We start from the raw sequence: 15,384 nt of genomic DNA, 5'->3' as shown, positions 1-15,384 counted from the left end.
GCGTGATGCGATCATAGTCACGTGACCCTGCCACTTTTCGCGACCCAGACAGTCGCGCTCAGTGTGATTCGCCCAACTTTGCGACAACATCTCAACAAGCAACACCTTTGAGCGTCTTTCACCATGGCAGACTTTGGCGAGTACCCGCCAAATATGGCGCCGCAAGATGCGCTCATTGTTCGAGAACAAGCCGAGCCTGACCACGCTGTGGTGCCTTATACAGCCGAAGACCTGTCGCGCCCCAAAGCCGGTCCTGCAAACCCATTCAAGGACGAGGCCAACGCCCTGAAACGCAAGAACGTCTTGACCGGCCACGCAGAAGAGACTTTTCTGAGCGAACACACATTTCGAAGCAAGCACCGCGCTGTAGAGCGACGAGGAGGCCCGGAGAGAGAGTACCAGACCAACGCAGAACTGAAGGCCGAGGCTGCGAGGATACGGGCGACACGAGAGAGCAAGGGCAGCGCGACGATTGCTGAGGGGCCCGGCTCCTATGTTGGACCATGGGCAAGGTACAAGCGACCCGAGTACGAGGTTGTGGGAGAGGACGAGGAGCTCGCGAGCGACGAAGAGTATGAGATTGTGGAAGAGGAGGAGGAAGTTGTCGAGAGTGGAACAGTGGTCAAGGCGCCGACCAAGGCGCTGGAGCGAAGAAAGGAGGCCGAGGAGATGGGCGACGAGACGACGACATTCCACGGATCCGCCGAGTACGACTACCAGGGCCGGACATACATGCACGTTCCCCAGGATCTGGACATCGATCTTCGGAAAGAGGTGGGAAGCATCACCAATTACATCCCCAAGAAGCAGATTCATGCCTGGAAGAACCATTCCAAGGCAGTCACCGCACTACGCTTCCTCCCTGGCTCGGGGCACTTGCTGCTATCTGCCAGTGCTGATACTACCGTCAAGATCTTTGACGTGTACCACGAGCGGGAGCTGCTGCGGACGTACTCCGGGCATTCCAAGGCTCTCTCCGACATTTGCTTCAACACTTCGGGCACTCAATTCTTGTCCTCGTCCTATGATCGCATGATCAAGCTCTGGGATACTGAGAAGGGCGTCTGCGTCAGCAAATTCACGACTGGCAAGACACCTCATGTCATCAAATTCAACCCCGATCCCGAGCACGCCAATGAGTTCCTGGCGGGTATGTCGGATAAGAAGATTGTCCAGTTCGATATCCGCACACCCAACGAGGTGGTTCAGGAATACGATCACCACTTGGCGGCTATCAACACTATCACCTTTGTTGACGAGAACCGTCGTTTCATGACGACATCCGACGACAAGTCACTCCGTGCATGGGACTACAACATTCCTGTACCTATCAAGTACATCGCCGAGCCGGACATGTATCCCATGACCCGCGCGGCACCTCACCCAAGTGGCAAGTATGTCGCCTACCAGAGCTCTGATAACCAGATCCTGGTCTACGGCGCCAACGACCGCTTCCGCCAGAACCGCAAGAAGAGCTACCGCGGACACAACAACGCCGGTCTGGGCATCGACCTCGACTGCAGTCCCGACGGGCAGTTCCTTGCCTCTGGTGACTCTGGTGGTTATGTGTGCTTCTGGGACTGGAAGACGTGCAAGATGTATCACAAGCTCAAGGCGGGCAACCAGGCCATCACATGCGTCAAGTGGCATCCTCAGGAGACGAGCAAGGTGGTTACAGCGGGTCTAGATGGTGAGATTAGGTATTGGGATTAAGAGGGTGGACGTAAAGGACATGGGATGCATGGCATGGCGTTTGGGAATCTAGATGGTAATAAAATACAACTTGAGAATGGTTTTTGAAGAATTTTGGGCTGGTATAATCTCACTGCTTGTCAGAACTTGTGTGTAGCGTCGTGATACTGGTCCATCAACAAGCCCCCTATCCACCTGTTCTAAGTTGCCAGACTCTCATTCATAACTTCACGCTCACGATTTTCCTACAGTAGTCTCCCTCGCCTCCTCAAACTGTTGGGGCGCTGCTCATATCTCTGTGCTGCTTCTTCCTTTTAGCCAAGTCGAAGCCGCACAGATCTTACTGGACATCCTGAAGAGCCTCCCTGGCCACTTCAAAGCGGGGATGGGGGTAGATGACGTGGGACTAGTCTTGTGCTTAGTCCTAAGAGTAGCATCCCTCTTACTGCCGCCCAAGTTCCGGGGGAGTTTGCACCCGGGCGGACGATAGACGGAACTGACCAAAGTGTGGTGTCAAGGTATATGGCTTGCGATGTCACCAGGCTGTCTATCCCGGCTAGGGTCTGAGTTCTGCTTTGCAGTAGCCATTGAGTTTCGACGAGGATGGCAGTCCATCGCGGAATTCCAACCTCTCAGTACCAAGGCCCCAAGGTAGCGCACACACTTACACCCGGAATCTCTCAAGAACGTTAGCCTTCTGAACGAACTCGATCTGTATAGCCCACTAGACAAACGCTCCAGGTCGCAAACGACCTAGACGCCTTCCCTGGGAGCTGGGACGCCGCTCCCTGCGTGGTTGAAGAGTCCAAGCCATGGGGATTGCCGAGTGTCTTGTCCCAACCCCAAATGTCGCTCATCGCCTGTGTTTTTACACATTTGTTAAGGCTGAACTCAAATCCAAGTTTAAGAACAAGCTCACAGCGTAATGTGAGAGTTTACAAGACAGTAATTTCTAGATATGATCTTAAAAACTTGAAAGGAGCATCCACCAAGGGTACTCTTCAAGACACGACCGCCCTCCTTGATAACAAGCCGGATCTTCTCTTCAGAGAACATGCCACTTGTTTGCATTATTCGAAAGGCTAGCAAATGTTGTTAGCTAGGAGAGAGCCAGGAGTTCGGGGTGAATTTGATGATGCCAAAGGGGAGGATGTTTCTCCTGCATGGCGGCATCCACTGGAGGATCAAGTGGCCATACAGTTAGGGCTGTTCTTGTACATAAGTCTGAACAAGATGATTACCTGCTCACTTGAGATACCCAACAGCCTGGGAGGGAGAAGCTGCCACAACGATGATAGTTGGCGTGCATAAAACAGTGCCATCTAGCAGGTAAGTAGGCGGCTTGTTCTCCGGCTAACCCAAAAACCTAAATAGTATGCGATAAATAGAATTACTATGCCTCAGGCATCCTTCGATTCTGAAAACCCCAGGTCTTCACAATGTCTAGGTAGTGCTGGCCGCTGCTAACAGCGACGGGTTGAACGCAGACACTATGAAGAGATCTGGGCAATATAAATGAGAAGAGTTCCGGAGGATATAGTGTCAGCTTTTCTAAGCCTTTAAGACTAATTGACAAAGAGGTTTGTCATATTAGCGGGTTGTGGCTTCTAACTGCACATGTGTGTAGGTACATTGCGAAACAAAGAGAACAAAGAGCGTGTTTAATATTCCTACGCACTCCACATTTGTTAGTATTCGAACTTTCGCTTGCTCTTAAAATACTATAAAACAGAAAACATAGGCCAATGTCTGATTTGGTGGTGCTAATAGTGAAGAGTGAGTGACATGGGAAGACCGAGGCAAGGCACTCTCCTAGCCATCCCCATCTCACACACCTCCCTGGGCGGCTTTACCATAATTTCACAAGCCTTTGACCAAGGAAAACCCCCTATGATAGATATTGAGCTATACTTGTTTAACTCTTCCATTAAATGCTAAGTAAATACTCTTTAACCACTGAGTTGTCTAAGCAGGACGGATACCTGCTAACTTCATTGAGTGCCTGTGTCGCAAGAGGCGGTACTTTTCAAAAACTAGATCTCACGCAAGACTTGTGTTCGATTATGCGTAAAGATGTACAAATTCTACAAACCCTATTCAGCCATTCTCAAGTATACTCTGTGTGACCTCATGTAGTATAACCCTCTGTGATGGTCCACCGATAAACCCAACTGACCGCCATGCAATAACTAAACAACTATGGCTATCTGTCCGTCTATATTAGTCAAATTATAGCTAGTTAAACAGTCATAGAATAGTGACAAATCAGGGAGAAAGTATTTCTAGAGCTTCCTGATCTGAAAGCGAACAGTGTCAAGAGAGAGAATATGCCATGCAACCCACCGATCTCGTCAGTTCGAGCTACACGTGGGCCAATGGGCCTCAAGAGCACAGAAAGAGATGCAAATCTAGAGAAAATCATGTCAAGAGCCCAACCGCAACGGGCCTTGTCGGGTTTCAAGCCCCTATGTCCAAGTTCACTGCTGGTCACACTCAATTCACAGTCATGAATCGTCTGTTCATAGTAATTGGAACCATCTAGACTGCTATGCCTTTCGGCGACCAGATTACTCAAAAAGTAAAAAAAAGAACAATTTCCGCGTGGTCAATCAAAGGGCCAATAGAACGGGTTCGTGGCAGGTCACAAGTTTGCAAACCATAAGAAGGTGGCCATTGCTCTACAAACTATTACCGACCAGGACTTTCAACCAACGGTGATACAAGGCAAACACCAATCAGAGCTATCTGAGACTCGGTACAACCAAAACACACTCCAATGGTCTGATATGCAAAAGTCCCTCCATGTTCCCTTAGTTGTCGTTTGTTCCAGAACCAAGAACGTTGCCTCTATCCAAAAGATGCAGAAGTATGAGAGCAAACACATTGACCAAATGACGCATAACAGCTTAGAGTAACAATTTGGCTTACAAAAAAGAACAATAGAAGCACTCAAGTCCTTGTGGACCAGTTACACCACCTGTATTTTAACCATGTTCAAAGGAAACAAGTCACGGCTTAGCCGCCAATGTTTTCATGTCCTAGTAGTATACAAATTCCCCATGGTACGTCTCTCTTTTGCTTTGCCATATTGCACCAGAGACCTCGTTTTCCCCTCTCAAAAGTTGAAAAATCCCCTTGCCTGGGCGACCTCGCCTCAAGGGATATCATATAGGAGCACAGCAAGAAACCCTGAAACGCCCAAACCCTCAACCCTTTTTGTTCCCCTTTCAAGGGGTAGAGGAAACGCTCATTTTTCCTCTGTCTCAAACGAGTGAATCCAACCTCCCTGATGAGCTTGTGTCCAGACAAACTGGTCCAGACTGGTAAAAGCCCTTGCTGTTGTACGCCCGCGAGTGTAAATGCAATCGAGTCAAAAATGTTTTCTGAGCAGAGTTTTTGTTTCCATGCCTTTGTTTGACCACCACGCTGAAATTTGCAAAAATGCTTGTCATCTCCCCCTTTAAACGCCAAACTTGCTTTGTGTTTTTTGTTTGTTTGTTTGTTTGTTGGAAAGAAAAATCACCAAATGTAGTCCGTCTCCCCCTTTTTCAGTCCAGGGCACGCTCCGCAGCAACACTTGAAGCCGAATCGGTAGTAGAGATCGATGGGGGTCCGTCTGGTTCCGTAGGAGATGGTCAACTCTTCGCCCGAGAGGATCGTGTCCGCCTTGACCACCATCTCGAGTGTTTCGTTATCTAGATTGAAAGTGTATTCGATATTGTCTCTCGGACGGCATGAGTGGTTGAAGCGGGATGCGATAGGGAAGAGTCCCGCCTTGTCGTCGACACCAATAGAGAAACTACATATACTTGAGCATCATCTCATCATTTACGGGTAACAGAAACTCACCAGTTGGCCATCCACACGGCCTGCAGCCGCGGCGTCCCCGGCTTGACCGAGCTATTCGCATGAAGCCCCAGCGCAACCTCGCGCTGCCACGGGCTCAGCCTCTCGAACTCTTTGAACAGCGAGTTGGTGTCAGCCACCAGCAACGGTCTCTCGACAAGGATTCGGTCTCCATACTTGAGGTCCCGAGCCGCAAAGGCGCCCCAGCCCGCGATCCTGGACTGCGCCACGGCAAAGTAGTCGTTGTGAAAGATGACGATCCCTGGGGACGGCCCGTCGGGTGAGGGTGTCAGGGGTCCGTCTGCCGCCGGGGTGGGGAGGAGCTCGGGGGAAGGGAGCTTGGGAGGTGACCCGAGGTGAGGAGTGACGGACTCGAGGGGTTTAAAGGAAAGGCGCCTGGGCAGAGGAGGACGGAGAGTATCTGTCGAGTCCAGGAACCTTGCGCCTCGGCTCGTCAGGCAGAGGACGGATCTACACAAAGAGAAAAGTGGTCAATACCAGGCCCCAGCGGGAAAGACGCCATAAAAACATGTATCCTACTCGTTGGTGGTATCGTCGTCTTCGTCGTCGGTCCAAAAGTCCGAGTCCGAGGTGAATTCAGGCTCAGATCCAGAAGTAGCAGCGTACTCTGTCGCGATGCTATCGGGTGACGTGGAGAGCTGGTCCCTGGCCAGGACATTTCTGCAGAGAAGGGGCTTTTCGCCTTGTGAAGTAGCCGTGTAGTCATGTTCCTCTTCTTGAGCCTTGGGCATGTCAATTTCTAGAGGACAGTGAATCATGAAAGAACATCTCACCTCCGACCCTCCAGTAAGCAATGGCAGAAGGCCTCCGTCCTTCGCGCCCAACTCCCCCTTCACTTGAAGGTCAAGCTCCGGAATGTCATCGATGGATAAGGAAGTGAAGACGGCGTGGAGCACAGGCTCATCAGGTAGAAGGGACTCGCTGGCCATTCGCAGTGTCTTGAGTTATCGTCTCGTGATGTTGTAGTGAAGATGAGAGAGCAATGGTGTGAAGCAGCGCAGGTGACGTCAAGTGTTCTTTGATAGCTGCAGATGGAGAAGATTTATGGGGAAGGTGTCAAGTGATCTTAAGGTTGCTTTAAATAGGCAAGTCGATGCAATCGGAAGTGAATAAGTGTCGTTCGTGTTTGATCGTGAAGATGTGTGTGAATGCGATGTGTTGGAGGATAATATCATCAAACCCGCCCTCCCATTACCATGTGCCACGCATCAGCCGGGAAAGCGTCGTAATTAACCAGATGGAGAAGAGAAAGGCAAGAGTCAGAAATGTCCATCAGCATCCTGTTTGAGCAAGTCAAGGAATGGGACCACGACAAGGCGAACAAATAAAAGAGGGCGAATGTGTGCCCAACCAATTCAAACATTGGCCCTCACTCTCGCCTCACCCAACGAAACGGACTCCCTCATTGTCAGTCCATGGCCCATGTGACCCCCGGGAAATAAACTGTCCTCCAGCTCAAAGCACAGCCAGGAGGAATACAGTCAGGTAGTCAAAAGGCTATGCGCACCACGTAGCACGATAAATGCCCAGGAACCGCGTGAGGTCAGGTGATGGGACGTGCCGTTCGGCTTCGCTTCCGGGCCCGCCGGGGGGCCGAGAAGGTCCAGAGAAGGCTCTGGCTCTTCTTTTTCTGAGGCCAACCGAGGATTTATTGATTGTAAATGGGATGCTCGGGAGTCGAGAATCGATCTGCGGTGAGGGGCTTCTACCATGTGCTCATGATGCGACTCGCCACTCACTTACACGCAGACAAAATAGAATAACCACAAGATAAATCTTTTCATTCTAGAATAACTACCTATTCGATCCATCCGTACCCATTAAATAAACATAATCTGTTCCGGTCCTTGGTGTAATGCAAAACCCATCCAGGCCAGACCTAATTCCCAATACCTTGACCCCCAAATTGCCATCCAATATCATCCCAGAAACCAAACAACCCCTTACAGGACTCGTCAATGCTCGGTCCCGCTCGCCCCGGACAGAGCCTGCCGGAGACTCTGTATCATATGCTTTTTTACTTTTCCATCCATGACTTCACTTTGCCCCGACCTCGGATCTCCAGGTTCTTTTCATCCCCTTGTCTCGCCGTACCGGCCGGCCTTGTCGTCAGGGCTTGTTGATCTGACCTGACCATGCGTTTCCAGGCTAGCACCACCTAGATTCTCTAGTGTACGTCTCGTCTGAATAAGACTCTTCTTATCCTGTCTCTGGGAGCGAGTGAGACTACCAAACCTTCTTGGGTCGTAGAGGACAGGTCGATCCGCAGTCCGAGCATTGCAGGCTGTCCGGCTTGCTTAACACCCTCCGGCACCGGCAGACCCAAAGGAATTGGCCCGCCCTTGTTGTCAGGCAGTCAAACGGTGCATGAAGTCCGTGTCCGACCCCGCATTCGATACAGAACCGGCGCAGGTTGACGACTCGGTCCCCGGGCCCCGGCTCCCGATCCGATACGACGCGGCCGTGTGGGTCAAGGCAGGCCGTCGGGGCTTGGAGTATGTCAAAGTGCTCCGGGGTCCGCACGCGGAAGCAGATGTAGCACTCCAGATTGCCCGGCTGGTGGTCTCGACCCCTCTCGCTGGGTCGATGTTGTGGAAAGTCCTTTGCTGCTCTCATGACAAACTGAAACTTGTCTACCGGGTCTGCCATCCGCCCAGGGTCGATCAGGCGGTGAAAGTGCCGGTTCACCGTGGAGAGGAAGATGAGTGACTGATAGTCCAGCTCGGACATGATGAGCAGCTGAAGCTCCGGGGAGAGGCGTTCCAGCAGCGATGGCATGGTGGGAAGGCGAGGTTTTGGGAGCCAGCATGGACGGCTGCTAGGACGGCTCATGGGGGGACTTGGGAGAGAATATATGGTATGCGAGCGTGTAGACTCGTGCCCGGGAGGCTCTCCAATGAAGCCAGCGTGCGGCCGTGGTAGGAGCATCATTCTTTCTGAGGGGTTAGGCTTGCAAAGGTCTCAGAAAAGTGTGGGCGATCTCGATACCCTTCTGCAAGACGGAGCGATGCGGCCTCTATAAGTGACAAGTCAAGAGGAGGGAGGGGTTAGCATTTCATACTAGGCATGCAGGGAAACACACTCCTGGCTACAACAATAACAAGCCCGCCTGCAGCAACGCCCACGCTCTTCACGGCGGAAATGGGACGAGCGGGTGAGTGACAAGGGCGAGGTGTGGTGTGCTGCCGTGAGGGCATGCCTTGGATGTCGCCGTTGGTCGTGTTTCGGGGGGGGCTGAGACAGTCAGGCTGTCTTCGCTTGGGGCAATCGATTGATGCATTCAATCAATGGCCAACGACCGGCTTCCAGGTGGGCCGTGATCCGTTGGCCACGGGAAACAGGATGGAGATGGAGTCGTCCAACATTGGTCGATCCAAGGCCGATTCGATTGGATTGGACTATGTGCTCTGCCGCCCCAGGCAGACCGAGCGCCATGCCGTTTGCTTGCTCAAGAACGCCCCCATTCTGCTTCTGCCATTCAAGCCTCATCCTGCAGACCTTGCCTCCGCTTCTTCTTCAGTGGTCCGCGTGGGTGGCGGCCCAACAGCATGGGCTGCTGCATGCCGCAGAGAAGCAACGAATGAACACACGACCATACCCTGGCATCCTTGATGCAGAGAGATCTGGTGGCCCTCTGCCGAAGATTCGTCGACGACGCAACAGAAGAGCAAACATCGGCCGGCCCGGGGCCACGCCGAGGGCGGAGAGAGGCCCCAAACGAGGCAGCAGTTGGGCGGCCACTTCTGCTGGTCCCCGAGAGGCGCTTCGGGACCTCTCCCCGGCCGACGGCTTCCTGTCATGTGAATAAGAGGCTCCCGATGATTACCTGTGGTGAACCAAACTGTCGGGTCCTGGCTTCTGGTGGACCAAGCCCTAACTCATAATAGCTCATCTGCGGCCGTGTTGGATCCAAAACTCAAGGGACCAACCCCGTGGGCCTATCTCGACTCCAGTTGCTGCATGTTGCAGTTTTGGGAAGACGTCCGCCCTGTCTTGGGGCGGCTGTCGTGTCCTTGCGAACTCATGATTGGAAAAGGGCCCGCCGCCCATTTCGTTGGTTCTGTACCACCGTCAGCATCCTTCCATTCATCGGCATGTCTTGTCTCCTTCTCTGCCATGAGCTAGGATCAGGCATTCAGGAGTGTTTGCTTGATAGTCTCTGCTTGTCTCCATCGTTAAAGATGCTCTCAGCTTGAGCCTCTGGCTCTGATCAGCGACAGAGTTATTGCTCGGAGATGCCGCGTATTGTGCATTGCACTGCTCGGTGTGACTGCTGTCAGGCTCTAATCATGCGACATCGAGAGCCATCCCAAAGCACAAACTTCGACACAGGCCGGGAGTTGCTCAGCGCCTGGTCACACAGATGGAGGCGTCAACCCCATCCTACCCATCTTGCCTCGCATTATCACTTCTCCAACCCTCACCCGCACCAGCAGCGCAGGAGCATGTTGTCTCGGCGAGAAAAAGCAAATCATCGACCCCCATGCCTCTAACAGATCGCGTCGCTCGCATCGACAAGGGTGCAACCGCCGAACAAGACTCCTTCGTTCAGCTTGAGGCGTCCGCTAATGTCGGCTGAATACGGACAACATCAAAGCAAACGACATGTAAGAAATCTTATCAAAAAGCAAGCCTATTCAACTGACTAACAGATACCACCCCTATCTGTTGGCCAAATGGCCCAGGCTGGTCAAACTCGGCTTGGGTGGGTGAGTCGATATTGCCCTCGGATAATATGCCTCTGTTGATGAGAGACAACAATCTTTTGGGTTCCAGGGTCTCTTGTTTGACTCAGTTGAAATCGCCGTTCGTTGAGAGATGCACGGTTCTCACTAGCATCTTGGAAGTTGGGGATGTCGGACGTAACCTAAATTAAATGCGGCTCATGGACCGTGTCAAGAATGTGAAAGAAGGTGACTTCATGCAAGGGATGTTTGTGTCCTGACCAAGAAGTTTGAACAAAGAGCTGGGGAAGTGATGCTTACAGTCTGTCCAGATGGCTGATGTTGGGGTCCAGAGAATCGTTCCCGGCGTGCTTATTCCGGCAGTCGCTTCGCATGACCATGGATGTTTTAACTGTGAGGGGTGAGGACTTGTTGCTTGGGCAAAACTTGGTGCTAGTTGAAGTATCTCCAAGATGGAGGGATGTGATTGACCGAGACTCCCTGCAGCGACTACTGTGGAGGTTTCTGCAAGCCTGCCAGCTTATGGTCGCAAACATGATCAAGACCCTCCAAGTTGGATAGGACGATCACCATTATTGCTCCGTAGTGCCATTGCGATAATCGACCATGTGGATGCTTTCCGGGGATCGAAATGTTTGAGACACTCTTCTCGAAAGAGAGCAATGTCTTGGATTGCGTCCCTAAATGGGATGCCACTTTAACAGAAACGAGGTGAGTGCAGCAGGCCATCGTGTGTTCGCTCATGCGCTGACGGTTGGGGGCAGTTTGCTGCAGTCAGACCTGACTGTGACAGTGATTGCTGCGCCATGGGATGCGATGACCGGCAGCAACCCAAGGCATACTGAAGGATTTCGCCCTCTTTCTCTCTCAGTCTCTCGCTTGGTTATGCGCTGGCAGGATACGACCCAGACGTTTCGACACAGCCTCGATGCCAGCTTGCATTGCCTACCATCCAATGCCTCCGCAATCGACGCCGTAGATCCCGACAAAGAGTCGTTTCAGATGCCGTGGCGACCAGGGTCCGTCCGCGCTTAGCACAAACGTCATAATAATAATCCAGGCCCCAGTCAGGTCGTGGACCCTTGGAATTTCGTCTTCTGGTGATGTCTTCAGACTCTGTTCTGCTTCCCTCAGCCGCTCATTCATTCGTTCCTTTGGTATCTGCATCTGCATCATGGCCCTGATCGAACCGGCCAACTGCAGCGGAAATGCGACCGCTCCCACAGCCAGCGATGCAGGCGTCGCAGGCGCGGGTGTAAGTATTGGATCTGACGGAATGCGAAATTTGTCCTTCAGCGCTGACATGGCTCAACAGATCCTGCTGTCCTTCATGATCACGGCATGCCTAGCCATCATCTTGTCCAGCAGCGTCGTCTTTGGCGAATTCCGCGGTAGAGACTCGGTCATTCGACGAAAACTCCTCAACGGCTACAGCGACTCCCAGATTATGCAGGGCATTGGAATCCAGAGCGTCGGGCTCGCCAAGATGAACACGCTTGTGCCATATCACTTCTTCCTCATCTGGATGCTGTCGCTTCTGTCCATGGCGACGCACAACGCGACACTCCTGGCTCTCGTACACGACTACCGCCGCGACTGGGTGATTCGATGGATGCGACAGTTCCTCATGTTCGTCAACCTGGCGCTATCATGTGTGTCTGGAGTCTTTGTCCTGGAGGCCGTCTCAAAGGGCTTGGACGACAAGACCCTACCGATCGCTTGCGTGTGGGAGGTCGACGGTAACGGAGCTGCATCCAATGCAGGCTTGTCGTATGTCGGCACCATTGTCGTTATCGCAGGCAACGCCATCATCTTTATCCTGGCGACCTGGTATCTGCACAGCAAGAACCAAAAGTTCTACAAGGCTGTCCAGATTGGCGGCTTAGTACTCATGACGGCCGTCGCCATCGGCGCCGCGATCCGAATCATCCTTTTATCCCAGGCATTCGGTAAGCCTTCGATCGAGCTAAAGGACGAGGGCGAGAAGATCTGGAGCTTCGGACAGCTGCTCTCTATGCTGCTTCTCATTCTTCCCTTGGTGTCTGTCATCGAGATCTACCGAGGCGAGATCCAGGTTGCAGGACCTGTTCGTGATGATCGGAGTCGGGTATACGACGGCGAGCTCCAGGCAAATCCGCATTCAGGGTCACAAACGAATCTCTTCCAGAAGTAAAGTACGATGAGATGGATGGACTCGGAGATTGTTTGGACAGTTCGCGTGAGCTATGGTCATAATGATGAACTTGGTAATGGCGCAAAAAGTGTGACCAGATAGATTGGAGCGGCCCAAAGTGTGCAAGAAGATAGATACCCTTTTTTTTTTTTGTGTTTTTTTTCATGAGCATTTAGAAATTCGAGTCATCCTCAAATTGGAAAGAGTATTTGCGCTGGCCGCAACTACCTAGTATACCATACTCTCCTCCTTCCACCTGCATGTTCTTCCTCATTTAGTAAAGAGGCAGGTAGGTTGAGATCAATCGTCGCCGAATCTTGAGTTCTACAAAACTATGAGCTCCTATTTCTTGCATACATCTCTAACACTCGAGTTACCTCTACTCTGATACCAAAACCTGGATGACAACCTTTGCGGCTTCTCTACCTTCACTGTCACCATTGGCTCCTCGCCATGCCACTCACACTGACTGTCAAACAGAGGCGGTGGCTCTGCGTCGCCTTCTGCTCCTGTTTGACTTTCTTTCTAATCACCGCGTATAGAAAACAGGAATTGAAGGCAAAGGCGAGGGTTTTTAGATATCCAAGCCCCTCTGACAGACAGTAAGTTCAATACATCCTTTCCATGATGGCATTCACCAACCGCGGCTCAAGCAACAACCATGGCCAACACGACATCGAGACCAAGTCAAATAGTACAACGTTCGAAGCCATTGCTCGAAAACATGGCACCAACAAGGTCACCTCCCACAGATATCAGTCCATGTACGAAAAGTATCTCGGCCCTCTCCAGGGTAAGCCTATCAAGTTCCTCGAGATCGGCCTTGGGTGCAACATGGTAAGGACCCTTGCCTTTTCTACTGTGATACGTCTTCTGATATCTCTTAGGACTATGGTCCTGGGGCTTCTTACAACACATGGCTAGAGTTCCTCCCTGGCGTTGACCTCTACTTTATCGAGAACGACCGGGTATGTGCTGAGACATTCAAGCACAACAACCCGAATGCTCGCATCGCGATCGGCGACCAAGCAAGTGTCCAGTTTCTGACCCAATTCGCCAACGAGTCCACCCGGGGCGGTTTATTCGATGTAATTGTCGACGATGGGGGTCACGGTATGGTGGAGCAAACCACTTCTCTGGAGCAACTGTGGAAGATTGTCAACCCAGGCGGGTTGTATGTGATTGAAGACCTCCAGACCAGTTACCGGGAACACTGGGGCGGCGATTCGTCAGGGAGGGATACAAGGAAACATACAACCATGAAGTTTGTATATGGGCTTCTCGACGACATGATGGCAGGGTGGACCAAGCATTCGATCAGTCGCTCACTGGAGAGTGTCGATTGCATGGCGGAGATTTGCGTCCTGAGAAAGACTGCCTAAGCGATATGAATAGTCTTGGAACAGTGTTCAAGTCTTGATGGGGGGTTCCTATACCGAGAAACCATAGCCAGATTGTCACTTGCTTAGCGTCACTGGAAGCGTTTATTGTCCTGATCATATGAATGTGTTTTATTTGTAGGTATCGTATTATCGTTCGCTTGTCTATTGCACAGTGCACTTTGCGGGGAGTCCACAGGGACCCTCCTTGAGCTCCTTTTGCTCCTTGATTCCATTGCCCTCCTTCTTGGGTGTCTCCTTTTGAGCCTCGGCAGGCTTGGTGCTATCGCTCACAGGCGCAGCCTTGGCCTGGCTGCTGCCATGCAGTCAGCCGGTGAACTTGGCGACAGTCTCGTAGAAGTACTGGCCCTGGATCTCGGCGAGCTCAATCTCCTTGGCAGAGGGCTGGCGGGAGCCGTCAGCACCAGCGAAGGTACCGGCACCCCAGGCGCTGCCGCCACGGACCTCGGTGAGGTCAGTGAGGAGACCGAAGGCCTTGGCGTAGCCGAAGGGAACGTAGATGATGCCGTGGTGGGTGAGGGTGGAGATGGCGTTCTGAGCAGTGGTCTCCTGGCCACCGCCGAGGGAGGCGGTAGAGACAAAGATACCGGCCATCTTGCCCCAGAAGCCACCGGAAGCCCACTGCTTGCCGGTCTTGTCCCAGAAGGCCTTCCACTGGGCGGGGAAGTTGCCGTAGCGGGTGGGGATGCCGAGGAGGAAGGCGTCGTACTCCTCGAGCTTGGAGGGGTCCTCGAGGACGGGCACGTCGGCGGGCTTGGGGGGAGCGTGCATCTTGGCGAGGACCTCCTCGGGGAGGGTCTCGGGGATCTGGTAGATGTCGGCAGAGCCGCCGGCCTTCTCGATACCGGCCTTCTCAGCCTCGGCCAGCTGCTTGATGTGGCCGTACATGGAGTACTAGGGGAGAGTTGCATGTTAGCGAGTCGTCATGAGTAAGGCATTGTGGATGAAAGGAATGGCTGGATGCAGAAAAGCCACTAAGCCATCCACTGTATACATCGTTACAGGTGGCAGGCAGCAATGCATCGCCTGCATTGGCGGTGATGAAGCTCGTCATGATGAGGATGGCGGGGTGAAGATAGAGGGGTAACCACATACGTAGACGATAGCGATCTTGGGAGCCATTGTGACTGATTTGAGTTGAAACTCGGGGTATCAAAGTTGAGAAGGAGTATAGATGGATAGACAAAGGACTTGCAAGAGTGAACTGCTGAGGAACAAAAGAAAAAAAGGGTTAGAGAAGGGGAGAGCTCCAGGTCGTCTTATACCTGGGCGAGCTTCTCTCAAGGTGGGCAGGCCTCTACAAGCTTCCTGCTTTCGAGGTCCCACAGCCCGGTAGGTCCACCCCTTCCATCCACGGAGTACTCCCGTACCCAACCGTCGAATGGGGACAACGAGACCGGCGGGGGCGGTGATGCCATTGGTGTTCCCTTGCCGTCCGGAAGCTCCATATCGCGTGGATGTGGATGCAAGCGGGAACCTGTGGAAAGCTTGCGCCGGAAGATCGGGGGGGGGGGAAACTCACAGGCTTCTCAGCAGCTTCAGCTCGACAGGACGGTGCTCCCGTATC

The 15,384-nt window shown here is 52.6% G+C and overlaps 6 protein-coding genes across 6 annotated transcripts; 3 read left to right on the top strand and 3 right to left on the bottom strand.

Moving 5' to 3' along the window:
* Positions 1-117: 117 nt before the first annotated feature.
* Positions 118-1,713, top strand: NCS57_00042000 (ANAPC4-WD40 domain-containing protein; the record flags this gene model as incomplete). Its single annotated transcript, XM_053050506.1, has 1 exon — positions 118-1,713. Exon 1 carries the CDS (start codon positions 124-126, stop codon positions 1,711-1,713), a length of 1,590 nt encoding a protein of 529 aa, XP_052919021.1. The 5' UTR covers positions 118-123.
* Positions 1,714-5,211: 3,498 nt separating this feature from the next.
* Positions 5,212-6,488, bottom strand: NCS57_00041900 (uncharacterized protein; the record flags this gene model as incomplete). Its single annotated transcript, XM_053050505.1, has 4 exons — positions 5,212-5,491; positions 5,542-6,009; positions 6,079-6,281; positions 6,333-6,488. 4 exons carry the CDS (start codon positions 6,486-6,488, stop codon positions 5,212-5,214), a joined length of 1,107 nt encoding a protein of 368 aa, XP_052919020.1.
* A 1,297-nt stretch (positions 6,489-7,785) lies between these two features.
* On the bottom strand, positions 7,786-8,337 carry NCS57_00041800 (uncharacterized protein; the record flags this gene model as incomplete). Its single annotated transcript, XM_053050504.1, has 1 exon — positions 7,786-8,337. The coding sequence occupies one exon, from the start codon at positions 8,335-8,337 to the stop codon at positions 7,786-7,788; it is 552 nt and encodes a 183-aa protein (XP_052919019.1).
* Positions 8,338-11,418: 3,081 nt separating this feature from the next.
* NCS57_00041700 (uncharacterized protein) lies at positions 11,419-12,417 on the top strand (the record flags this gene model as incomplete). The annotated part of the gene is made up of 2 exons (XM_053050503.1): positions 11,419-11,499; positions 11,560-12,417. The coding sequence occupies 2 exons, from the start codon at positions 11,419-11,421 to the stop codon at positions 12,415-12,417; spliced, it is 939 nt and encodes a 312-aa protein (XP_052919018.1).
* A 627-nt stretch (positions 12,418-13,044) lies between these two features.
* Positions 13,045-13,799, top strand: NCS57_00041600 (uncharacterized protein; the record flags this gene model as incomplete). Its single annotated transcript, XM_053050502.1, has 2 exons — positions 13,045-13,254; positions 13,305-13,799. 2 exons carry the CDS (start codon positions 13,045-13,047, stop codon positions 13,797-13,799), a joined length of 705 nt encoding a protein of 234 aa, XP_052919017.1.
* A 162-nt stretch (positions 13,800-13,961) lies between these two features.
* Positions 13,962-14,939, bottom strand: NCS57_00041500 (Minor allergen Alt a 7; the record flags this gene model as incomplete). The annotated part of the gene is made up of 3 exons (XM_053050501.1): positions 13,962-14,112; positions 14,161-14,711; positions 14,913-14,939. 3 exons carry the CDS (start codon positions 14,937-14,939, stop codon positions 13,962-13,964), a joined length of 729 nt encoding a protein of 242 aa, XP_052919016.1.
* Between the last annotated feature and the right edge of the window lie 445 nt (positions 14,940-15,384).

This window comes from Fusarium keratoplasticum, chromosome 1, assembly GCF_025433545.1.
Source record: "Fusarium keratoplasticum isolate Fu6.1 chromosome 1, whole genome shotgun sequence".
In the NCBI taxonomy this organism is placed as follows: domain Eukaryota; kingdom Fungi; phylum Ascomycota; class Sordariomycetes; order Hypocreales; family Nectriaceae; genus Fusarium; species Fusarium keratoplasticum.
Note: the sequence above shows the minus strand (reverse complement) of the source record. Positions and strands in the feature narration are given on the sequence as shown.